Source organism: Mandrillus leucophaeus, unplaced genomic scaffold, assembly GCF_000951045.1.
Source record: "Mandrillus leucophaeus isolate KB7577 unplaced genomic scaffold, Mleu.le_1.0 Scaffold332, whole genome shotgun sequence".
NCBI lineage: Eukaryota > Metazoa > Chordata > Mammalia > Primates > Cercopithecidae > Mandrillus > Mandrillus leucophaeus.
Genome location: NW_012103499.1, coordinates 1,578,212 through 1,603,790, shown reverse-complemented (window position 1 = coordinate 1,603,790; position 25,579 = coordinate 1,578,212). Strand labels below are relative to the sequence as shown.

Here is a 25,579-nt window from a genome sequence, read left to right as displayed (position 1 = left end):
TCTGGCTAGTTTCGCTGAGCAAACAAGCCCGACTCCGAGGCCCGGCCAGAGCCCCTCCCTGCCCGGTGCGCTCCCCGGGGCCGCCGCTGCACACACAGAGCAGCGTTTGTTTAGCTCGGGAGCGGTGTCCCTGGTTACATAATTCGCCGGATGGCATCAGACCCGGCGTGGTTCTGAATCGCGCAGCGAAAAAGTGCGAGTTCTCTGTGGGCAGGGGCTGGCGGCCCCCGCCTTCCAGAGTGTCAGGTGGAGGCGCGAGGGGGCCCGCAGGCCCTCGCCGGAGTGAGGCGGCGGCCAAGGCCTCTCCCAGGGCGGGAGAAAGCTGGGGAGCGAGGGTGGAACCTCTTAGTTTGGTCACAGTGGGGGACTCGAAACTCTTTCCCCCTCCGCCACGTTCTTCTGGCCTTGAGGAATGTGTCCAAAATAGCGGCAGAATTTCGGCGGGGTGTAAGGACGAGTGTGGCGTTTCTCTGGAGAGCCGCCGGACCCGGGCCACCTGGCCCCGGAGGCTGGGGCGGGAGCTGGCTCCTGGGGCGGAATCCGGAGCGCTCCCGCCCCTCCTCCACAGAGCGCGAGGGGCCGGTGCTGCAGTTGAACACACTGAGGCCTAGAGCCTGGTGGGCGGCCAGCTTCGGGGCCTTGTGTGCCCCACGTCTACCCGTTTGGCAACATTAGTCAGCAGGTCACTAATTCCTGGGGTTCACGTTCCAAGGAGCTCCCCCAACTTCCCTAGGAGCAAAGACGCTGAGTTGGTGGTGTCAGCCTCTCCCAAATTTCCCAGTGGAACGAGAGGAGCTGGGAGGAGGTTAGGGGTGGGGGAGGGGGCAGTGTGTTCCTCTTGCATCACTGGCCGGACTTTAAATAAGCCTGCCCTGAGGAGGGATGAGCCTGGCCTACTCAGATCCCAACCCCCCAGAAGGCTCCGGCCTCCCTGACCTCGGTGTTGCCATGATTTCTGCTCTCCTGGCTGCATCACTAACCAGACTGTGACCCAGGCGGCAACTTCACCGCCTCTGCTGGCTGCTCAACTGTGCTGACGGCTGAAAAAGGGAGGGAGGCTGCGTGTGTTCATAGCTCACTCCTGACTCTTCCTACTCCCTTCCCAAACTCATCCCAGGAAAAGGCCCTAAGAGCTAGCCAGAGGGGAAGAAATCCAGATGTGGGGGGATTCAAGAGGGGGCAGTGGTGATGAATAGGGGGAGGAGCCCTGTGCTCTGGAGTGTGCCTTGGGCATCGTGAGACCACGCAAGGAGTAAGGGATAGGTGGACTGCGCCGGGGCATCGTAGAAATCAGAGCTGGAAGTTTCATCCACCAGGGTGAATGGCAGGCAGGCCACAGAATAGATAACAGCAGAAAGCAAAGCAACTGGCTTGGCAGTGTTAAGTTGCTGGTGTTGGATTTTCTTGGAGTTAATGTTTCCCTTTTTGTGTGTGTGTGGTTTAAGCCAGCAGCCACTGAGTCTGTCCCTCCCCATGTAATTTTTTATTTTTATTTTTTAATTGAGACGGAGCCTCACTCTGTTGCCCAAGCTAGAGTGCAGTGGCATGATCTCAGCTCACTGCACCCTCCGCCTCCCAGATTCAAGCAATTCTCCTGCCTCAGCCTCCCGAGTAGCTGGGATTACAGGCGCGCGCCATCACGCCTGGCTAGTTTTTTTGTATTTTTAGTACAGACGGGTTTCGCCAATTGCCCAGGCTGGTCTTCACTCCTGAGGTGATCAGCCCGCTTCAGGCTCCCAAAGTGCTGGGATTCCAGGCCTGAGCCACCGTGCCCGGCCCCTCCCCAGCCCCTCCCCATGTAATTTGATTGCATTCCAGAGAAGGCATACTTTCTTCCTGGGCTGCTTAGGCACCCATCAGCCACTCAGCCAACTTTCTCAGTCCCACATCATTTACAAACAAAACCTACATCTTCAAAACAAAACAAAAAACAAAAGCTCGGGGACTGGGGAAGCAGACGTTTTAATTAGCTCCTTTTGGAGTTCCTGCTTCTCCCCACTCCCTCCTGTCCATAACATCCCATCTCCATGCCTTGCCTGCCTTTGGAAAAAGGGGAAGAAGGAGTGTGAGGTACTTATTATTAATAAGTAAATTTCTGGAAAGAAACAAATTGCTCCTAGCTTGGGTGGCTATTTAGTGAAGTTACTTGCCATTGCAGATTTTTTTTTTCTTTTTTAGCATTCTGTTCTCTGAGGTTTAAGGCTGTCTGGGTGTGTTGATGATTCAAAAGTAATTACAGTAGGGGAAGTAGAACAAAGTTGCTGAAAGCATTGATGATAAAAGCACCAAAATTGGATCATCTTCCCAGACAGATGGGTGAAATGGCTTTCTGGTACAGCAAGGACAGGATTATGTGTAACATCAAAAAGAAAAAAGAAATGTTAATATCAGCTTGGCAAGAATGGCTGTTTACTGCAGCTCTATATGAGATTGTCCCCCCATTGCTAAGAGGTTGTGACCTTGGCTTTTGGATTAGATGGGGAAAAGCCAAGAAAACAAGACCCACCCTGTAACCTCCCAACGTGAAATGAGAACTGGTGGAGGCAGCCTCTTTGGGAGCTCTCTGACCCACACGCCTTTTGGAGGAATCAGAGATTTTTTTGTTGTCGATGAATCCTGATGCCCCTTCCTCTCGATGATGCCTTGGATTACCTTCTCACATGCGGAACTGGACAGGTTCTGATAGCTAATCGCAAGGATTCTTCTGAGAGACTGACCATCTCTGAAAATTGGGATGTGGCAAGTTTTCAGGGTGGCTAGCTCTTTTGTTATCCGCATAAGGGGGAAATTCTGCCTTATTCCCTCAAGAAGTTGTTCAGGCACCCTTCATTGTAGATGTAGCCAAGACTTTAACTTGAAAAGCTTAGACATGAATCTTGCTGGAAGCTTCCTTCCATAGCTTGCTATGTGGGGGGCGGGAAGCCTCCATGTTTATAGCTGACTCCTCCTCCTGCCCTGCTGGTGCCTCTCACCTTCCTTTGCCTACCCTGGGTCTTGGCCTCTTTGTGCTCTCACAGTGACTGCTGAGGCTCCCTCCTGCATCTCCTTTGGAGTTTTTCCCCCATCTTGGGGTAAGGGTTGGAGCCTGTGTGGTGACTTAAGCTTGTGTTTGCTCCTGCCCCCAAAATCGCAGAAGAGTGCTGATAAATCAGCAACAAAGTTTGTAAATGTCTAACGTCTGGGGCTGGGGGTTTGCAGTTGACTTGCGGAGCTTTCCACTGAGCAGCACTGGAATTGCTGTGAAAAATCCCTCGGAGGATGGCAGAGGTGGGGGTGTTCCTTTGTCCTCTCTTCTCAACCGTGGAGGTCTTAAAGAAACTGGGTAACAGAAAGGTGTCATTTCATCCTCTCCGTGGGACCTTCCAAATAACTTATCATGGATTTTGTTAAAATGGTAAATACTAAAGAAGTCACATTTCTAGCCAACGTGAATTGATGCTCCCAACCTGTGGAGAATTAAAGTGTTTATAAATAAGTATGGGAAACAAAAGCAATATGTAAATATATATGGGATTATGTGTGTATGTGTGTACATATCAATACATAGCTTCCCTTCCTCTTCCTCCTCCATTTTTTTTTTCCTGGTAGTTTTTGGGTAATTTGGGGTATTGTCTTTTATTCCCATCATGGTCAGTTTGGTTCTTAGATGGATGAAGTAGGACCAGGGTCAGATGGATGAAGTTTTCATTGTTACTTCAAAGCATTGTTTCTGAAGCAAAATTGCTTCAGACCTGGGTTCAAATCCCTTCTTTTCCTATTCACAGTGAGACTTGATAAATCACTTGATAAATCACTTTAGTAACTTATCTATAAAATAGTAATAATGATATCTACTCTTCTATTATACCTAGTAGGTGCTTGATAAATATTAAATATTAACGTCCTCCTTTTTTACATAGTGAGACGACTCTGTTCGCCTTCCTCCATTCCCCCAGGGACACCGTGTAAACAGCACGTAGTCTTGTGGGTTTTAGTTTTCAAGACAGGTGGCCAGGGGTCAGAGGGGACACAGACTGTGGGGGCTTGGGCCTTCTGGAAGGATCAACCTCTGAGGCTTACAAAGAGCCTTGCTGCACAGACCCCTTCTTTGTGTCATGTGACTTGGGATGTGATTTTATCTGCCTGGGTTTTGGGACTTTTGCCATTGTGTCTGATGCCTGGGCATCTGGGGGTGGGAGAAGGCCAGGCATGTGCCCCCTCTGAGGCTCTAAAGTCTAAATCTCTAAAGTCTAAACCTCCTTAGAAGTTCTCAAATATGGATATAACGAATATTCAAGACAACTGTATGCTACATTCTCTCACTGTTTGCTTTGAGAGTTAATGAATTCAGAGAAATTGAGGTTTCTTTTAGGTAATTTTAGTAAGAGGGGAAAAAGAAAATGGGGTTTGAAGAGAAATAGATGTTCTTAAGCTATTTGTTTTTTGCTGTGGTTTTGGGGTCCAACATTGAGAAAGTACAAAAGCAGCACTGATCTGCTTTTCATCTTGTCTTAGTCTAGCCAGCTCTGGGAAGCATGGAATTAACTCGCTTGTCTTGGGGACGTGGGATTGGGTGTGGCCCTGACATATTTCCCTCTCTCTTCTGAAATGGAGGAGTAGTTCTGAACTGGGATGCAGATGAGCACATTAACATGCAAATCTTACGAAGAAACTACTAGAAATTAAAGTGGATAAGTTGACTTCTTAAAACTGGAAGCATCTCTGGACCAGGGACCAAATAGAATGGAGTTTCTTTGTTTGGCAAAATGCCCAGCCCTTCAGGTCTGAGTATGCCTGCACCAGGATCTGTTATCACAAGGTACTCCAGTGAGCGCCACAGCCTCCCTCTAGGCAAAAGTGTGTATGCCCTGTTTTATGTTAGCTATTCTAGGAGTTAGCCTTGAACCTGATCTCTGAGTGGATCTGACCTTTCCATTTCCCTCCTAGGTGCTCTAGTCCTTCCCCAACCCCCATCCCCCCAAATCAGACTTTGCTCTTACTCTCTTTTTATTCTATACTTTCTTTTATTTCTTGCCATAGCTTTTTCCATCCTGTTGAATTTGCACTTTCCCACCTGCACTTTTCCCAGGGAAGAAATACGGCCCCAGTCCCAGTGAGAGCCAAGCAGACTCATGGAAAGGCTCAAATTGCCTGTGGAAGGCTTCCTGGATAGTAGATCCCAGCTGTTCTGTTCCCACAGCAGAATAGAGCTAGGACCCCTCTTTCACAGGAACAGGGGCCTGCAGGTAGAGACAGCAGACCCAGGTTTTCTGTCTCACATCACATAGAACTATCCCTAGAGAAGAAAACCGGATCCTGGGCATGAGTCCTCCAAGGCTTGCAGAAACACTGAGCCAGTCAGGTATGGTGGGGAGAGGGGCCAAGGGGACTTTGGCTGAATTGCCTTCTAGCCCTGGGTTAGTCAGAGACCCTGGCACCTTTAGTTGTTGGTTCTCAGCCAGGGGCACACATCAGAGTCTCCTGTGACACTTGCTAAAAATACAGACCCCCCACCTGGGATCTACTGAATCAGCTCACGGGCAGGTGGGTCAGGCATGCATGTGTTCCAAATGCTCCTTGTGGCTCTGACAGGTGCCCCTGGAGAAGAGCCAGGTAGGCACAGCAGTGGCCCCAACTGCCTGTTTTGCCCCGAGCAGGAAAATTCCTCTTGGTGGTCCAGTTTTACTGTTTGTTAAAGATCTGTGGCTCTTCAAGAGGAGTCCTAAAGTTTTCAGAGTAAATGGACAGAGTAATGATCCATCCTTGTTTACCCAGTAAAGGTTATAGCCAGTATTTATAGAGTACTTGCCATAGGCGAGGTACTATTCCTAGCATTTTGTATCTAGTATCTCACTTAGTTCTCCTGACAACTTTTCCTTTCCGATAAGAGGAATTAACCTCACTTAACAGATAAAGAAAACTTTCTCTTTTTTTTGACAAGGAGTCTCGCTCTGTCGCCCAGGTTGGGGTACAGTGGCACAATCTCGGCTCACTGCAAGCTCCACCTCCCGGGTTCATGCCATTCTCCTGCCTCAACCTCCGGAGTAGCTGGCACTACACTACAGGCGCCCACCACCACGTTTGGCTAATTTGTTTTTTATTTTTAGTAGCGATGGGGTTTCACTGTGTTAGCCAGGATGGTCTCGATCTCCTGACCTCGTGATCCGCCGGCCTCGGCCTCCCAAAGTGCCGGGATTACAGGCGTGAGCCACCGCGCCCACCCTGCAGATAAGGAAAACTTTCACAGAGAGAGGGGAAGGACTTTGCCCAAGGGTACATGGCTAGTGTCAGCCAGACATTTGCATTGTCTGGCATTTCACTTTTTTGAGTGCCTTTGAGTTCATGCTTCAGGTAAAGCCACCTTTTAAGGGACCATGCAGGGGAAACCTTTCCAGATTGACTTATGAGGAAACTGAACCCCAGAGAATTGTGCCCTAGCAAGGCCACGGAACTGTTGAGAAGCTGAACTGGAGCAAGAGCTGGGTTTCCTGATGTCTAGATCAGTGCTTTCTCAAGTGGACTCATCTATACAAGTTGGCCGGTCCTAGGTGAAGCTGAGGGGTGTAGGGGGAGAAGGCGAATGTCCCTGGAGATGGATGCCTCCCTGGCAGACTCCTTCCAGTCCTGCAGAGGCCAGCCACATGAAGGAGGAACTGGTTGGCCAGCCTCAATGAGTGTGTATGTGTGTGTGCAAGTGATTGGTTTTTGTGGAGTCCCGGAAAACATCATTTCCGGTTTGGCCGTTACTACCTCTGAAATGAGGTAACCTCTGAAATGAGTTAGAAGAAATCTCTATGGTCCCTTTAATGTGAACATTTTGAAACGGGGACTGAGGTAGGAGTATGAAAGTGCTCTACGCTTAATGAGTAGCAGTTGACACTTACCAAGCTTTTGTTAGGACCAGGACTCTCCCTGAGCTCCCCGTAATTCTGACACTGGGAAATAGGTAGTCTTCCCGTTTTGCAGATGAAGAAACTGAGGCCCATGGCTGCATACCTTACACATGGCAGAGCCTAGATTCGAACTCAAGTCTAGGTGCCTTATGTATTGTTCCCTGGTCAGAACAGATACCCTTGCTTTGTCCTGTGTCCTCACTACTTTCTCCAGCTCACGTTTGTATCAACCTAAAGCAGGCCTACATACCTGGAAGGGAAAGAAGCACTGGATTCTTCCTAGGCTTCAACTGTATCCAAGCATTCCAGGAGTCAAGGGCACAGCACCAAGGCAGGAACTTGAAACACTCACTGAGAGGGTGTCTGTGTGTAGCCCCTCCCACAGGGGCTTGTTCTACACCTCCTTAAGGGGACGGAGGGGTTGAACTCCAGGTGGGCAAGTGTGGTTTCCAGTCCCTTACAATCTTTGCTCTGGCTGGTGCTACATAGGGCAGGGTCTCCTGCTGAGGCAGGGGCAGGATCCAGCCCTTTGAGTTTTCTTGGATGGCATCTCAGGCTTGTCCCTGCTCCCCTGTGGGCTATTATATCACTTCCTGACATCCCCCAAGAGCCCTCTGGAGTGGGGCTTGCAGGGCTGAGCCTGCAGCTGACTTGTCTATGAGGAAATGCCTCCTCTGTCTCTGGTCCAGGACCTACTACTTCTGGAGGCCCACCCCAACCCAGCACGTTTTTAAAGTATGTTAGAGCTGCCCAGGAGGGTGTTTTGGGAATAACTCCTTTAGAGGCTGATTCTGAAATCAGCATCCTTTAGAAGTTGCCAGAAGTCCCCTGCTCCCAAAACCGAGTCCTCTGACCTCTCTAGCTGAGGTCAGAGAACAGACTGCTGAAGGGGGAGAGACAAGAAAGTGTGTGACCTGTGACCCTCGCCCCACAGGTGGCATTAAGGACTCAGGTCTGAAAGAAGAGACAGCCATGTAGGGAGCTCTCCTGCCCAGGGAAAGGGAACTAATGGAGACACTGGCTTAGGTAGGACTGCCCCAGTTGCTGGTGCCTTCCCTGCACCAGCATACAACATGCTGGTATGAACCAAACAGCATGGCTAAAACTGCTTTTTTAAATTTAATTTAATTTTATTTTATTTTTTGAGACAGAGTTTCACTGTGTCTCCCAGGCTGGAGTGCAGTGGTATGATCTTGGCTCACTGCAACCTCCACCTCTTGGATTCAAGTGATTCTCGTGCCTCAGCCTCTAGAGTAGCCGGGATTACAGCAGCTCGCTACCACACCCGGCTAGTTTTTGCATTTTTAGTAGAGATGGGGTTTCACCATATTGGCCATGCTGGTCTCGAACTCCTGATCTCAAGTGATCCCCACCGCCTTTGCCTCCCAAAGTGTAAAACTGCTTTTTTCAAAAAATGTCCATGCAGTTAGTTCACAGTTACTTTTTGGAACTTTGGGAGCCAGTGCTAAGCTGGGTCCAGCCCTGCCTTACTTGTTAGCAGTAGAGAACAGTGTCAGTGGCCGGGTGTGAAAGCAGTACACCCTCCCCATTGTTTGCAGTCTTTTGGGGGCTACCTAGGCATCCCACCCTCTTTTGTTCCCTGCCGACTCACCTGCTGGTCCCAGGAGCTCTTCCGTCCACCTGGCACTTTAGGGTATGTCCATAGCCAAAGCACAGATGCCCCTTGCAGAGGACCTGGGAGGACTTCTCTCCATGGGGGAGTCCCAGTCAAATGTGTCTTGGCTGCAGGGTTCAGGCAGCCGGCCAAGAAGGGCCGGAAATGCTCCAAATACTCTCCTTCCTCCAATAGCTGAGAGGAAGGAGGCCCCTCAGAGGGGCCATTTTATAGTGATAGCCAGGCTAAGGCTAAGTCCTTTGCTGTGGGGGATGGGAGGTGGTGGGGAAGGAAGTACTTCTGGGGATGAACCAAAAAAGAAAGCAACTTTCTACGTGAATGGGCTTGTTAAAATCTGATTGCCTCAGAGGTTACCTTCTGCCAAATGCCAGGCAGATGTGTGAGAAGTTCCTTTGCTGGGAAACAAAGCTGTGTTGTTGACAAAAGTGGTATCTGGACCTGACCTTCAGGAGAAGATTAAAAATACTGTTGCCCTGGTCACTCTGGTCTTCATTTGTGTGTATGTGTGCATGTGTTCACGTGTTAGTACGTGCACACGCTTTTTTTTTTTTTTTTTTTTTTTTGAGACAAGGTCTCACTCTGTCACCCAGGCTGGTGTGCAGTGGTGCAGTCACAGCTCACTACAGCCTCGAACTCCTGGGCTCAGGTGATCAGGTGATTCTCCCACTTCAGCCTGCCAAACTGGGACTACAGGTGCACCTGGCTAATTTTTTTTTTGTAGAACAGGATTTTGCCATGTTGCTCAGGCTGGTCTTGAACTCCTGGGCTCTAGTGATCCACCAGGCTCGGCCTCCCGAAGTGCTGAGATTACAGGCTTGAGCCACCTCCCCCGGCCCATGCATATGCTTCTTAAGAGGCAGAGGCAAATAGTGTCCTCACCTGGTACTTCTTGAGGGTGGTGGGGGTGAATACCAGGGGAGATGGTGATTTTTGTCTCAAGTGAAACAGTCTTACTTGCTTTTGTTTTTCACAGAATACCTAGTCAGGGAGTTTGTGAGCTGGAAAACAAATTTTGTTGTGGATTGGGGAGAAGGTATAGGGGCTGTTTTGACTTTCTGAAACCTGCTCATAGTAGAGCTCTCAGGCACCTTTCCCTCGTCTTCTTGGGCTTCATCCACGTGATGATGGTGGGAGGGCTCCTGAGCTGTTGCTGGCCTCCTGGAATGAGGCCCATGATGTTGCCAATTAGTGGTCTTCTCCCCTTGGATAATTAATTAAAACAAGCACAGCATTTAGCTCTAGAGTTCGCACAGTGCCTTACTCTAACTTCGTTTATCCTTTCAGTCCTGAGTGAGGGCTTGCTGTTATCCCAGTTTATGGATGAGGAAACTAAGGCTCCAGAAGGCTGTGTGGCTGAGTCAGTAACTGGCAGAGCCCGGACCTCAGCCCTGATGATCCCCAGTGGGGGCATACTCCTCACATCCCCTCTTCTCCTCACACCCCGCTTCAGTAGGAAGCCTCGCAGCAGTGAGCTGGAGGGCTGGCCTGGCTTCCCTGTCTTCAGCCACCAGCTCACTTTCTTCTTAAGCCAGAGCTGCTTCCCTCGTTGGGTCTGTGCTGGTCCTCTCAGACATCTAGCCCCAAACCAAATGTTTGGGGCAGGGAAGACAGAAGCACGTCTGCATCTGGGCAGGAGAGGAGGGCTGGATGTCCACAGAGGGTAGCAAGGAATGAAGGAGGGAAAGCAGCTTGTCCTGGGGCTACATGGCATCCGCTGGAGTCCTGCCCTTCCTGGTTGGGGAAACCATGTGCAATGAATTTCCTGTGCGAACCAGGCATAATGGCTCACACCTGTAATCCTAGCACTTCGGGAGGATGAGGCAGGAGGATCGCTTAAGCCCAGGAGTTCAAGGCCCCATCCTTTTTTTTTTTTTTTTTTTTGTAGATGGAGTTTCGCTCATGTTGCCCAGGCTGGAGTGCAATGGCGTGATCTTGGCTCACCGCAACCTCCACCTCCTGGGTTCAAGCAATTCTCCTGCCTCAGCCTCCCGAGTAGCTGGGATTACAGGCATGCGCCACCACGCCCAGCTAATTTTGTATTTTTAGTAGAAACGGGGTTTCTTTCTTTTTTTTCCTTTTTCTTTCTTTTTTTTTTTTTTTTTTTGAGACGGAGTTTTGCTCTTGTTGCTCAGGCTGGAGTGCAATGGTGCGATCTCCGGCTCACTGCACCCTCCACCTCCCGGGTTCAAGCGATTCTCCTGCCTCAGCCTCCCGAGTAGCTGGGATTACAGGCATGCGCCACCACGCCCAGCTAATTTTGTATTTTTAGTAGAGACCGGGTGTCTCCATGTTGGTCAGGGTGGTCTTGAACTCCCAATCCCAGGTGATCTGTCTGCCTTGGCCTCCCAACGTGCTGGGATTACAGGCGTGAGCCACCACTCCAGGCTAAGACAGGGTTTCTCCATGTTGGTCAGGCTGGTCTCGAACTCCCAACCTCAGGTGATCTGCCTGCCTCGGCCTCCCAAAGTGCTGGGATTACAAGCATGAGCCACCACGCCTGGCCTCTGTTTTCTTTTTTTTTAAAGAAGGAAATCCCTGTGGGCCTATAAATCATCTTGTGCCCAGTGTTCCTCTCCTGGAAGGGCAGGCTGTGCCCCTCCCCATCACACACAGATGGGTAGGGGCTGGCCTGCACCTGGCTGTCAAGGACACAATGCTGAGTGCTGGCTGAAAGGAGCCATGTGAAAGGCTCTTTGACACAAGTTTCAGATCCCTCTCTGAACTCTGTGGTTCCCTCACCCTTAAACCCAAGGAACAATGCAGGTCTTGGACCAAAGCTCCTGGCTCCAGCCCCTCCTTCTTCCTCTCCCCCCATTGTTATCTTGATCTCCCAGAGGTATCTGCTGGTCACAGCAGGTCCAGGCAGGGGTGGGGGTGGATTCCCTGGAGTGGAATCCCAGAACCTTGCGCTGTTTTACCCCTTCCAACTTTGACAGCCTGCCCAAGAAAACCTGGGGCAAGGGGCAGGGGCTAGACCCCAGACTGGTCCTTTACCAGCTCATCCTAGAGAGGCAGAGAGCAAAAGTTCCCAAGAAGACTGTAGTCCTAGCTACTTGAGAGGCTGAGGTAGGAGGATTGCTTGAGTCTGGGACATCGAGGCTGCAGTGAGCCATGATTATACCACTGTACTTCAGCCTGGGCAACAGAATGAGACTCTTGTCTCCGAAAGAAAAAAAAAAAAAAGTTATCCAGAAGAGACCTTGAGAGTGCCCCTACACCTCCCATTTGTTGCATGAGTAAATGTGTATGAGCCCCTATACAGGGTAATGGTTAAGAGCCTGGGCTCTGGGTTCAGACAGATCTGGGTTCGAATCCTGGCTCTGCTATCATACTACCTGCATGACCGTGAGCCAGGTTACTTAACCTCTCTGTGCTTTAGTTTCCCTTCTGTAAAGTGGAGAACTAGTGCCTACCAAAGTGTTAATAGTAAGGATTAAATGAGGCTAATGATGTCAAGTGTCTAACGCAGGCCTGGCACATCCGTGATGCTCAGTAAACATGGCGGTGGCCTAGAAAGACTCAGTGGCTTGCCTCAGGGCCCCAGCTCCCTCAGTGTTCACTTTCCTCTCCTCACATAAAGGAGGCTTCTCTAACTCTTCCGGGCTGTTGCAAACTAGTGGGGGCTTCCCCAGGTCCTGGCTCTGTAGTCGTGACAGGCCCTGGAGGACCCTGGAGTCATTTACTCAGCCAAAGTTACTGAGTGCCTGGTACGCAGAGGGTCACAGAGGCTGATGAATGCACTGAGTTGCGGCCATTGTGGGCCTTGCAGGGAGGCAGCCATGCTGGGAGAGGCTGATGCATTCTGATGAATTCTCTGGAGTAGTATTTAGAAAGGTAAGGAGGACAGCCAGCCTGGAAAAGGATTGGAGGGAAGCAGGACCCCATCAGGGGAGTGGGGAATGACGGATGCCTGAGGTGTTGACCTTGCTGTTGTGGGTCTGAGGTACTCTGCTTCAAGCTCCTGCCCCCAAGTTCAAGGCATTTGTGGGCTCAGAGGCCCAGGGGCTGCCGGCCACATTGTGTTTTTGAGAAGACCCTCATCTCCTGCAGAGTCCAAGCTCCCTCCCTGTTTAGGACTGAGGCGTTTCTGCCTGTTGGGCTCCCTGCAGCGGGCACAAGCCAGGCCTTTCCATGCCCCCAGCCAGCTGCCCCTTTCACCGCCCCCCCAACCTCTCAGGATTACTCAGCCTTCACAGCGTCTGTCACTAAGATGCTGAGTGCATTCCTGACAGCCTCTCTTCAGGAAAAGCCCAGGCTGTGTGGCCTTTTAAAAAAGGCTCTGTGCCCGGGTTAAGCCTCTGATTGTGGTTCTGCATGAAGAAACCATAAACCAAAGGGAAAGCAATGGTTCAGCTTTCGTCTTGGAGCTTTGTGTCAGCGTCTGCCCTGAGTCCCTGGGCTTAGAATTTAATGTGAGCCATACAGGCAGGTGGGGAAGCTGTCCTTTCCCTCCAATTTCAGCATAGAAATAGGGAAAGTCCAAGGAACCTCTGTCTTGATGACTTTTCTTTTTCTTTTCCCTTTTTTTTTTTTTTTTTTGAGCTGGAGTCTCGCTCTGTTGCCCAGGCTAGAGTGCAATGGCCCGATCTCAGCTCACTGCAACCTCTGCCTCCTGGGTTCAAGCGATTTTTCTGCCTCAGCATCCCAAGTAACTGGGACTACAGGTGTGCGCCACTGTGCCCAGCTAATTTTTGTATTTTTAGTAGACAGGGTTTCACTATGTTGGCCAGGCTGGTCTCAAACCCCTGACCTCAGGCAATCTGCCCACTTCGGCCTCCCAAAGTGCTGGGATCACAGGTGTGAGCCACCACGACCGGCCTGTCTTTTTAAATTTGAGATGAGGTCTTACTATGTTGCCCAGGCTGGTCTTGAACTTCTGAGCTTGAGCAGTCCTCCTATATGAGCCACCGTGCCCAGCTTATCCTGGTCTCTTTGAGTGCTGGGCTCTGCTCTGAATTTTTTCTCCTTGATAAAGGGCTCTGGGGGATGTCCCCAGCACAACTTCATGACAAAATCCCTGTCCCTGGAAATCTTGGTTCCTCTTCCAGAGCCAGGAGCTTGAAAGTGATGTCTAGGCTTTTAGGCTAATTGCTGGAAAGGCCCAGTCATTTTCTAAAAGGTTTCCAATGGCCATACCAATGTTAAGGAATCTGGCCTAACCCAGGGAAGAGGGAGAGAGAGAGAGAGAGAGAGCAAGCTCTGGACCGGCCAGCAGGGGAGGGTGAGCCTGCACCTGCAGGAAGTCCTCTGCCTTTCTGTTGAGGCAGAGCTGAGTCCCTTATCCTAGGGGGTGATGCTGACTGTACTTGTCCAACTGCTGTGTAAAGGCCATTTTCCCACCCTTGGTCCTGGGGAATAATTTGATCTTCCCCTGCTCCTCTCCGGGGGGCACTGGCAACCCAGTAACTGGATGTTATATGGCCCTCCCATCATCCACTTCTGCAAGGGTCACCTTGGTGCATTTTCTGGGTGTGTTGCTCCTGGGTAGCCCCTACCACATTGTCTTCCTCTTCCCTTCATCTTTGTCCCAAGTAATAACACAGGGCAGTTTGTCTGTCCTTCGTGGTACATTCTGCTTTCGTTTTTCCCCCACAAAGACAGAGGCATTTCCGGCATCCATTTTTCTGCACAGTAGTTTGTCCTGTGCTTTAAACTGGAATGGCTTGGGTTTAATCACTAGGCCCATCTGCTCAGGCTCTGGGAAACTCAAGACCCTCTGGAGAAGAGACCTGGGACCAAGGACCATTCTGTGAGTGGTTGTGCAGCGCCACCTCCTGGCCACAGTGCACATTGTAGCTTTCCACTCTTGCTTAACAGTCGTCAGAAAAGTTCATCTATAGCAGAAGGAACTTGCAAAAGATAATCTTTTTTTTTTTTTTTTTTTTTGAGACAGAGTCTTGCTGTGTCAGCCAGGCTGGAGTACAGTGGCATGATCTCAGCTCACTGCAACCTCTACCTCCTGGGTTCAAACAGTTCTCCTGCCTCAGCCTCCCAAGTAGCTGAGATTACAAGCACATGCCATCACGCACAGCTGTTTTGTATTTTTAGTAGAGACGGGGTTTCACCACGTGGGCCAGGCTGGTTTCGAACTTCTGACCTCTAGTGATCCGCCCACCTCGGCCTCCCAAAGTGCTGAGATTACAGGCATGAGCCACCACACCCAGCGCAAAAGCTATCCTTAAGTCCGTTTCTAGTTGATCCTGTAATGCTCATAGTTTTTTTCCGTATCTGCTTGGCCTTTCTGGGGATGTCTTGCCAAGTCTCCTATTAAAATGACTTTGTTTCCACCACCCAAATTATCAAGGTAGCACTAAGCAGCTTCAGTCCAGAAGCAAGGCTATCACCCTAGAACCTGAGGCTGCAAATGTGTGTTCCAAGGGGCTAATCCATGGTATCTTGTGTTTTACCAATTAGGCTCCCCATCCTGGGGTGGGGGTGGGGGGGCCTTAAAGAGAGCTGCTGGAGTGGAGGAGGAAGACAAGACTGTGAACAAAAAGTGTAGTTTCTTCCTTGGGGCTGGGGCTGCTCTGTAGTTCCTAGTTTTTTGTTTCTAGCCTGAAGGGTTTTTTTTTGTTTTTTTTTTTGTTTTTTTTTTTGAGAGGGAGTCTCACTCTGTTGCCCAGGCTGGAGTGCAGTGGCGCAATATGGGCTCACTGCAAGCTCCGCCTCCCGGGTTCCCACCATTCTCCTGCCTCAGCCTCCCGAGTAGCTGGGACTACAGGCGCCTGCCACCTCGCCTGGCTAATTTTTTGTATTTTTAGTAGAGACAGGGTTTCACCGTGTTAGCCAGCATGGTCTCGATCTCCTGACCTCGTGATCCGCCTGCCTTGGCCTCCCAAAGTGCTGGGATTACAGGCGTGAGCCACCGCGCCCAGCCTCTAGCCTGAGGTTTTTAGGCAAATTGGGCTCAGTTCTGCCTCTCCTGACCCAGTATCTAGGGAAGCTGATGCTGAACAGAACTACAGCTCCACTAACTCGAAGGGGACCAGGTTACTCCGTTGTCTGGAACTGATGGCCTTCCTGGGAATTGATGTTAGGGAGGATTTTTGTCTTCGTGAATTAATTTTGAGTGGGCTGCAGCTGGAGCAGCAGAACACCTTGATTCTGTGCCTGGCCTCATCTTCCCCCATGGAATGAAGAATAAATGCTCTGTAGCTCAGGTCTCCCAACCCAGAGAATGGAGATTCCTGACGTTCCTGCTTTAAAGAGAAAAGGCTGCAATAAACATGTATGTTTTACTGTTAACTGTATGTGGTTGTTCACCAGCCGTATACTGTGTGCCCTAGTAGAGCTTACAAACTGGAAGAGCTATGGGCATGGTAGTATCTGTGGACAGAAACTGATGTCCCTAGAGCTAAGGCTTCTCATTCTGTCCACCCTAGGCCTGGTCTCCAAGTCCTCTCCTAAGAAGCCTCGTGGACGTAACATTTTCAAGGCCCTTTTCTGCTGTTTTCGCGCCCAGCATGTTGGCCAGTCAAGTTCCTCCACTGAGCTCGCCGCGTATAAGGAGGAAGCAAACACCATTGCTAAGGTAGGTGGGTCGGGGTGGTAAGATGCCAGCAAAGAAGGGACTGTTAGTGGGAGATCCCTGCCAATGATGGCAACCAGACAAGGAAGCCTTGCCTGAGGTTGCAAAGATTTCTGGCTGAGAGGGGCCCTTCCTCTATCCTTCCATAAGTAGTTCATTTCCTTTCTGTTCCTTCCCCTTTGCGGTATGGGACATTCAGATGTCCCTGTGGTTTCTGACGGCCCCTGTGATCCTGATCCTTCCAGGTTCCAGGAACTAGGCAAGGTGCTTTGCATATATTGTCTCATGTGATCTAGCCAGCAGCCCTGTAAGGAGATCACAGGATTTACACTTTGCAGATACGGGTTTATGGAGAGGGTTTATGTGGCACCTGGAGAGTTCATGGTTGATAAATAGTAGTGTCAGGATTTGAACTTAGATCTCTCTGGCTCTAAAGCCTGTGTTGTTGTTCTCAACTATGCAAAGCTAACTTCCAAGTTACCTGACTTACAGGGAACCAAGGAATTGAAACTACCATGCTGTTAATAACTCCTGTCAGTAATTCTCTCCTGTACTCACGCAAGGCATTTGGGATTTTGTGGGTATTTTTTATATGTCTAGTACTTCACAGGTGGGGCCAGCCCCAACCAACAAAAATTATTCTGCCCCAAAAGCCAGTAGTACTTCTCTGAAACACTGAGGTCTGGTTGTCCTTCCTTTTTCTCAAGACCAGGCTGAAGACATACATCAGTGAAAAATCACTGCATTTTGCAGTAGGGGAAATGGTTAAATAAAATACAACATGACAGTATTACTGAGTGATTAGCTTTTACAGAGTTCTCAATAACATGGAGAAGTATTGACTTGCAACATTAAGTAAAAAGGCAGAGTGTGTAATTATATAGCATTCTGAAAAAAGTCTGCTGACACAGATTTGAAGGCAGTACGCTGAATGCCACATTGTTTATCTAAGTGCTAGGATTTTAATTTTTCTTCAGAGTTTTCATTAAGAACACTTAAAACCGTAACCTTTCTTTTTTTTTTTGGAGACGGAGTTTCGCTCTCGTTGCCCAGGCTGGAGTGCAATGGCATGATCTTGGCTCGCTGCAACCTCCGCCTCCCGGGTTCAAGCGATTCTCCTGCCTCAGCCTCCCGAGTAGCTGGGATTACAGGCATGTGCCACCACGCCCGGCTAATTTTGTATTTTTAGTAGAGATGGAAAAGGTTTCTCCATGTTGATCAGGCTGGTCTCGAACTCTTGACCTCAGGTGATCCGCCCGCCTTGGCCTCCCAAAGTGCTAGGATTATAGGTGTGAGCCCCTGCCCCCAGCGGTCATATTTATATTAGCAAAAATTGGGGTGGGGGGGCTTGCTGATCTCTCTGCACTCCCTCCCCTCACATTTTGGGTACCCACAGTGTGGCTTACTTGATGTTTTGTAGGGCTTGTTCCCCCATATAACCCCTAAGGAGTGCATAGAAAACAACATATTCTCAAAGAGAAGCTGAGTTTAAGGACTTAGCGAGAGTTTGCCACTGTGAGGAATTCAGACTTTGGTTCTGCCTCGACTCTGTGTCCCTGAATCAGTTACTTGAGTTCCCTGTTCCTCACTTTGTCCAATTGAGAGGCAGTGTCAACTGAGAACAGGGACACTTGTCTTCTTCATCCTTCACCAGACCTAATGTGGAAAGGAAGCTCTAGCCTTTCCCTTTTCCTGCCCCACTCCTAGGAAAAGTAAGTTTTCACATGGTAGGAGCTTCCAGGTGGCTGGGTCTGCAGGAGAAAGTTGCCCTTCAGGCAGGCTTAAGACAGAAGTAGCGGGTTTGAATGGGGTGGGAAGGGCGGTGAGATGGCGCTGACCGCCTCCTTCTCTTCCTCAGTCGGATCTGCTCCAGTGTCTCCAGTACCAATTCTACCAGGTACGTGACTCTGGCCTGGTAAGTACTCAGAAGCCAGGACCCTGTGATCCCTGCCAGCTCCATGGGCAGGGTGACGTGCATAGTCCTTGGTGCCTGGCCAGCCACCTCCCTGACCTGCGAAGCCATTTATTCCCCATATTTGTTGAGGGCCTGCTGTGTGCAAGGCATTAGATTTTAGGGGACAGCTGGTGCTCCATGCCCTCTTCCCACAGCTGCTGTCCATCCCACACCAGCCCTGGCCACCACCTCCAATGTCCCGATCACTTAATAGTCCCATTGGGAGGCTGAAAGCAATGAAACAACTCCACCTTCTCTCTTCCCGGCCTTTAAGAGGTGCCTATCTTGGGTTGGTGATTGTCTCCACAAACAGCCCAACTCTTCCCATAGTTATGCCAAGGGGTACAACTGGGCTTTCTTGGTGGGCAGATCTTAGCAACCTGGCTTGGTTTTAGATCCCAGGGACCTGCCTGCTCCCAGAGGTGACAGAGGAAGATCAAGGAAGGATCTGTGTGGTCATTGACCTCGATGAAACCCTTGTGCATAGCTCATTTAAGGTAACTCAACGTCTGGGGAACCCTTCCTACCTTTATCTTGGGCCCTTTTGTGAATCTGACAACAATTGTGTAAGGAAGCCTAAAGGTGAGGAAAGAGGAGAGATTAGAAGGGAAAAGGCCAGGCCTCTGGCATTTTGGCCACCCTGGTGTCACAGGTATCTAGAGGCCCCACTAAAGACTGTTGAGTAGGAACCCTGTGTGTTCCACCAGGGCTGCTATCTCCAATCACTCCCAACAGGCTGCATCTGTCCCTGAGCCACATAGCACAGACAGCCACCAGGGCTCTGTGCAGGGCACGCCTAAAAGAGTGGTTGAATCACCTTTGGCCCTTGCCCCTGCTTGTCTCATCAGGAAACTCAGGCCCCAAAACTCTCAGCTCAGGTAGAATTTGTCAGAGTGGAGGTGCTAAGGAGTAGGGAAAACCAGAATGGGATATCACATTTTGAACTAGGGTGAGAACCCCGCCCTTCCAGGAGTCTCTAAGATCTGTTTCTCCCCACCCACCTAGGGTTATGGTGGGGGCCTCATGTTTCTTTGCCACCATGCTGACAGCATTAACTTTTCTGCCTTCCAGCCAATCAACAATGCTGACTTCATAGTGCCTATAGAGATTGAAGGGACCACTCACCAGGTGAGCTGCCAGCCCGACCACACCCAGCCCAGAGGGTGGGGGGTCTGCCTTCTGCCCCACGTGTACTGGGGTCCTCCACCCGTCTCAGGGCTTGCGTTCTGTCAGCTGATCCCTTTTCTATAACTCCAGCCTCCCCTTTTTATTGGTATCTTTCACACTCAAGGCTTTCTCATCTTAAAAAAAGAGTTTCAGCCCATATCCCCCCCAGCTGTCACCCTTGTTTTCTCTTTGCAACCAAGCTGTTTAAAAAAATAGTTTACATTTTATTTAATAATAATAATAATAGCTATCATTTGTTAACCACCATCCTGTCACGTGGCCAGCACTGTTAACATGATTTATTACATTTCTCTTTTCCTTAAGAAAGGTATCTATACCTGTTAAGATACCTTAACCAGGTATCTCTTTTCCTGTAACAGGCAAGGAAACCAGTAGTAACCATTTTCTCTGTTTGGAATGCCCTCTTGCCCATGCTCCCCTCCCGACACCCCCACTGTGAATAGCTAGTGACTTTCTTCCTCCCCAGCCCAGACATCTCCTCCTCTGTGAAGCCTTCTCTGACTGCCTTCCCTGGGGCCCTCCATTGGATTCTGCCTGAGGAAGTACTCAATGCATGTCTGTCAATGTAAAGAGCACTCAAATCTAAACGGACCAGGCTCCAGCCTGCAGCCCAGGCAGTCCCAGCTTAAGGATCATGTGACATTGCTAGTGAAAGACCATTTACTCAGCTTGCCTGCCCAGAAGACCTGCCAGGCCCCGGTCAGGACCAGGCTTGGTCCAGCAGCCCTTTTACAGTCTAGCTGAGGGTATAGGGATGTGCTAAACCCTTGTAGAACAGGTGAAGGCATATTTTCAAACAGATATACACTGTGAACTCCTGGCTAACAAGGAAGGGTATGAATAATTTTTAAAAGGATGAGGTTAAAATAAGGGAGCACTAACTGCCCAAGGTGGGTGAAAGGATGCCAGACTTGATGAATAGCTGGGATGAGGAAGGGGCTTGTTGGAGGTCAAAGGAATGGCAGGCTAACAGAAGCTAAGTTGTGGCTGCCTAGAACAGAGGGTTCCTGCAGAGCTCTTGAGGGGTCTGGTGAGTTGGTGGCCAGTTCAGGCCCACTCTAGGAGGGAGAGTCACGGCAGGCTGACTCTCGTTGAGCTCGGGAGTTATGTGGGTAAAGGAGCTTTGGGAGTCAGGCGCCGTGGCTTACACCTGTCATCCCAGCACTCTGGGAGGCTGAGGCAGGAGGAACGCTTGAGCCCACAAGTTACAACCAGCCTGGCCTCACACAGCAAGACCCCATCTCTAAAAAATAAGAAAAGAAAAAGGACCTTTGTGGAAATGGTTCTGGTAGCACCTGTGTAGGCTAGAGTCATGGAAGCAATAGAGTGCAGACTGATGGGGGGTCAGGTAGCCAAAGGACTTGCCAAAATGTGCAAGATCGTAAAGGTGGACGCAGGTGTTAGGGGTGGCTGGCAGAAGCAAGCACAAAATCTGGTGCAGAGCAAGAGTCGGCAGGGTATCTGTCTAGAATGGGGCCATTGAGGGGAAAAAGTCACTGCTCCCTGGTGCAGTTCATTACCTGATCGTGACCTGGACAGACTGTCCTGTTGGAGCCAAGGACAGAAAGCTCCCATAGAGGCTGTGGCTGGATTCAAGTAATCCAGGATAGGCTGTTTCCATCTGTGAGGCCTATTCTTGATTACTTGTTTCTGGAGGCAGCTGATGGTCCGCCGCCGGAAACAGAGATGGCTCCTGGGACAAGGTGTATGCACTTCTTCCTGCGCCAGGTTGAGGTTGGGACCACTGATCCATTGGAAACCCGGTGAGGGGATACAGCCAGTTCTCAGGGTCTGTGGACCCTCAGGGGGCCGCAGGCTTCCAGCCAGGTAGTCCAAGAGGCTGGGCTGCAGGGATTGAGAGCTCCTTGCTGCTCTCTGTAACTGGTGAAGGTACCTCGTACTGCAAAGCTTCATCACAGGGAGGCTTCCAACAGGCTGCTCTGCTCTTCCTCAGGTGTATGTGCTCAAGAGGCCTTATGTGGATGAGTTCCTGAGACGTATGGGGGAACTCTTTGAATGTGTTCTCTTCACTGCCAGCCTGGCCAAGGTACCTAGGGGTGAGAGGGAAGAATCAGGAGTGGGTGTGGTGGCCACAGGGGTGGTCCAGCAGCTCCCTTTTGGTCCCTAGGGTGCCACAGGAGGACCAGGACTGCATCCATACTAAGGCATCTTCTCTCCTCCTAGTATGCCGACCCTGTGACAGACCTGCTGGATCGGTGTGGGGTGTTCCGGGCCCGCCTATTCCGTGAGTCCTGCGTGTTCCACCAGGGCTGCTACGTCAAGGACCTCAGCCGCCTGGGTAGGGACCTGAGGAAGACCCTCATCCTGGACAACTCACCTGCTTCTTACATCTTCCACCCTGAGAATGCAGTGAGTGCTCCTGACACGTCTCCACGGTAGGGATTGGGAGAGGAAGCAGACTGGAACTGTGGGCTCCACCAGAGAAGTACACCCCTCCAGGAAGACCCAGCCACCCTCTAGGGCTCTGGGGTGAGGGAGGAGGAAGCGGCAGTTGGGAGATTGACACCACATCTTCCCCCCACCAGGTGCCTGTGCAGTCCTGGTTTGATGACATGGCAGACACTGAGTTGCTGAACCTGATCCCAATCTTTGAGGAGCTGAGCGGAGCAGAGGACGTCTACACCAGCCTTGGGCAGCTGCGGGCCCCTTAGCCTGCCCTGCTTCCAAGCAACGGCCATCCCAGTAGGGGACTTTCCCACACTGTGCCTTTTTGATCAGCGTGACAGAGTAGAAGCTGGAGTGCCTCACCACACAGCCGAGTGAGAAGTAATTGGAAAGAGCATTAGGACAGCTTAGATGCCGAGTGGGCGAATGCCAGAGCAACGACACCCAGAGCTACCTGCCGCCACCTTGTTGAGATGTGTGTTTGAGAGAGAGTGTGTTTGTGTGTGTGTTTTGCCATGAACTGTGGCCCCAGCATATAGTGTTTCAGTGAGGGAGAAGCTGAAAGACCAAGACTCTTCCCAAGTTAGCTTGTCTCCTCTGTCACCCTAAGAGCCACTGAGTTCTATAGGGATGAAGACTATTGAAGGCTCCATTGCCAAACCATGGCCTTTCCTCAGTGTTGTAAGGCCTATGCCAAGGATAAAGGAAGGGTATGCCTTTGGGTACTCCAGGCACACACCTTTCTGAAATCCTTCTCCAGCCAGCTGCTGCAGACAAAAGATGACATTTCTGGGAAGATGAGGACTTATTTCCAGACCAGCACCCAGTGGCCATCAGGTCTTGTGGCCCAAAGGCTGTGCTTGCGTCCAGCTGAGTGCCTGGGATGGGCCCTTTCTATGTTTCCCCAAGGCTGGGGTGCTGAGCCTGCCTTCCTCACCACCTAGCCATAGTCTCAAACGTGGGGAAGGAGGTTTTCTCCCTGCCCGGTAAGAGGACAGATAACTGATTTCCGTTCTTTTGACTCTGTTTTAAAATTCTCTTTCTAAACACGGAGTGTCGGGCCTGGTTTGTTTCTGACAAAGTTACAATCCTGGGCCTGTGATGAATGTCGGCAGCGCTGGGGTTGCAGGGAAAAGATAAATCCTCAAAGCGTGGACATGTGTGTCCCCGTGACTTGTGGATCAGCTGAGCTTGGGATCATTTCCATAAGTCTGCTCTTCAGGGATTCTCTGCTGGTGCTGGTGCAAGGACTTTTGTTCCAAGGGCTGGGAAGAACTAAGCTGCCCCAGCCCCTCCCATTTCTTGGGCAGGGCTCTTTCCTGTTGTGTCTTCCCCCAGGGCCTATCCTCTGCTGAGCTCTGTCTGTTCCAGCCTTCATCCTTCCTGGCTGTTGCTTTGCCTCCCGAGGGCCTCAGAACTTCTGCTGTTCCTGGGCTGAGGGGGAATGAGTGTTCTTGCCATTTGCCAGCCTAATGCACATGCTTTCTGCCTCTGGTAACAGGAGTGAGTGAGCCCCTCAGACCTGCACTCTGGGTGTCTCCTGCTTTCAAAGATTCTTAATAGTGAATGCTTTAGAATTAAAGTCATCATGAAATGGAAGTTTTCCCAGGGTGGAAAATGAGGAAGTGCTGCTGTAATTGGGAGCACAAGGGGCCTCCCAAAAAGGAGCCCCACCTCAGCATCACTGCCTTAATTATGGCCTCCCTGGGTGGGTGGGGTTCTCTCCTCCCTCCCTCCTGGGGTGGGAGGGAGCTCCTATTCCCATCTCTGTGTTCCCTGGAGGCAAGTATCACAAAGCATTTATGAATTGCTTCAGGTGCAGGGACACCACCCACTCAGGACTCTTCCCCATTATCCCTTCTATTGCCACACCCTAGGTCCAGCCTCAGGAACTAATAAGTTCCGAGAAAAGCAGAGGATAGAGCAGCAGCTTGGTGCTCTCAGTGGTAGCTGGCTGGCTGGCTGGCATCTTTCTCTAGCGTTGTGGTACCACCTTCCCTCCTGTTACAAGGTTATAGGGCCTTGTCTTTCTCTTTGGAATCAAAGTGGAACAGAGTCCCCAGAACTCATGTGGTCATTTCCGCCAGCATCATTCCCCTGGCCTGTGGGGTCCCAGTGTACCTAAAGGGAAAAGGGCCCCATATGCTAGCCAGGAATACCATCTCTTGAAGGAAAGCTGGAGCTCAGACCCTTAGAGCCAACTGTGGCTTTGGACCCAAGGCCTGGCCTAGGCTGCTATCCTAATATTGCAGGAGGGGCCTCTCTTCCAAGCCCCACCCTAAGGGTTAGCCCTTGGCCAAATCTTTTTCTGTATGGGCCCAGCTAGGCTCTTCTGACTAAAGCAATAAGACGCTCTAAGCTGACTTGAGTTTCTAGGACCCTTTCCGCCCTCCCTTGGATCTCCATGTTTTTCCAGATGAAAGAAGAGCGTGTGCCACCCCCTTTCCTAACAGGCTTGTCCAAGTGCTTGGTGTGGGGCCCATGACCAAAGCCCAGGATGGCTTGGTGGGAGTGTCCCTGCTGCATCTGCATGAAGCCCCTGCTTTCTAGGCCTCGCTCCCATCAGAACCCTGCCTGCCCACCTGCAACTCCCCCACAGCAATGCCATTCCCACTTGCCCCAGAGAAGCTACTCAGCCAAACCTAGCCAGGGTCCATTCATGTGAACCAGAGCCAGCCTAGTCATTATTTGCTGTCGGGTTTCCAGTTTCACCGTGTGTTAGGGTGAGGGATGACTGTAAAATGTGCTCCTCAGAGGAATCAGGCCAGACTCAATTTTGGAGGGCAAGACAGGGAGGAAGCTGCTTCATCTCGGACTCTGTTCTAGGGCTTCCTACCATCAGCCCCTCCCACTTGAGACTGGTCTTTGGGAGGTAATAGGCCACCATGCTTGGTCAGCACCAATTCAAGCCATGCCAGGAATCTGCCTACCTGCCAGGTTCAGTTCTTTTAAGGTGCCTCTTCAGGGACACAGTGTGTCTCTCTGATTGGGCTTCTAAATCAAAAGCCTGATGTTCGTGTCCCTCTCATAGGGGGAGCTTTGGACACAGGACCAGTTTGGAAAAGGGTCAGGTAAGGGTTTCCACTCTGCACATTGTAGAGGGGACACTCTGTAGGCCCATGGGTCCCTTACTAGAAAGGTTGAGTGAATTTGCCTTCAGTTAACCTGGGACCTTCTGTTTAGCTTCCTTCTGCCTCCCAAAGATTTTAAGCATTTTGTAAATGTATAAACTCACCTCTGGTAACAGTGGCCCAGACGCTGCTTTGTGCTAAAAGCATGGGAAGTGTAAAGGCAGTCTTTCCCTGGGAAATGGATGTTACTCTATTCTGCTGCCCCTACCTGTTCCTAAGGCCTCATTTAGAAAGAAAGTCCCCTCAGAAGGCTGTCTGGCACTTAGTGTCCTAGCCAGGTCAAGTATATGAGAAAGGTAAGTTCATTTTCCCCTTCAGGTCCTCAGTGGATTACTTAACCACTGCTGTCCCTCGGTCCCTTTTTCCTAAACAGGGGTTTAGTTCTGTCTTTTTCTCCTTTTTTCTAAATGCCGGTAAATATCTACATTCAGCCAGGAAAGAGGAGGCCAGAGGTCAGGCCAGCTGCCCCCATTCTTTTAACGTTGTAGGGCCTGCCCCTGGAGTGGACCCTCTTCTTTGGGCCTCGTGAGCTTTTTTGCTTATCATGTTCAATCTCGTGCCGCTTTCCCCCTTCAAGACGCCACTTGGAGGGTAGGGGATCTGCTTCCCACTGTAACTGGGCTATGGGATGCTGACTACCTTGCTTACAGATTCATGGTTTGATAAATTTGTTGTATTCAAAAACTTGAAATGCAGGACGCCATTAAGTGTCTGTTTATATTTTTGGAATATTTGTATTACTTACAATTAATTAATAAAAGTGGTTTTAAAAACCTATCCAGGAATGTGAGCTGCCACTGACCTTCATTGGCCCTTAGGTGTTCACTGAGCCCTTAGCAATCACCGCCTTTCTTCTCGCAACCC

At 50.5% G+C, this 25,579-nt stretch overlaps 1 protein-coding gene across 1 annotated transcript; it reads left to right on the top strand.

Moving 5' to 3' along the window:
• Positions 1 to 5: 5 nt before the first annotated feature.
• CTDSP2 (CTD (carboxy-terminal domain, RNA polymerase II, polypeptide A) small phosphatase 2) lies at positions 6 to 25,500 on the top strand (the record flags this gene model as incomplete). Its single annotated transcript, XM_011988632.1, has 8 exons — positions 6 to 282; positions 15,891 to 16,039; positions 17,895 to 17,933; positions 18,386 to 18,487; positions 19,062 to 19,118; positions 21,133 to 21,225; positions 21,363 to 21,548; positions 21,725 to 25,500. Coding segments are annotated over 8 exons (1,029 nt in total), but the record flags the coding sequence as incomplete, so codon positions are not given.
• Positions 25,501 to 25,579: the final 79 nt, after the last annotated feature.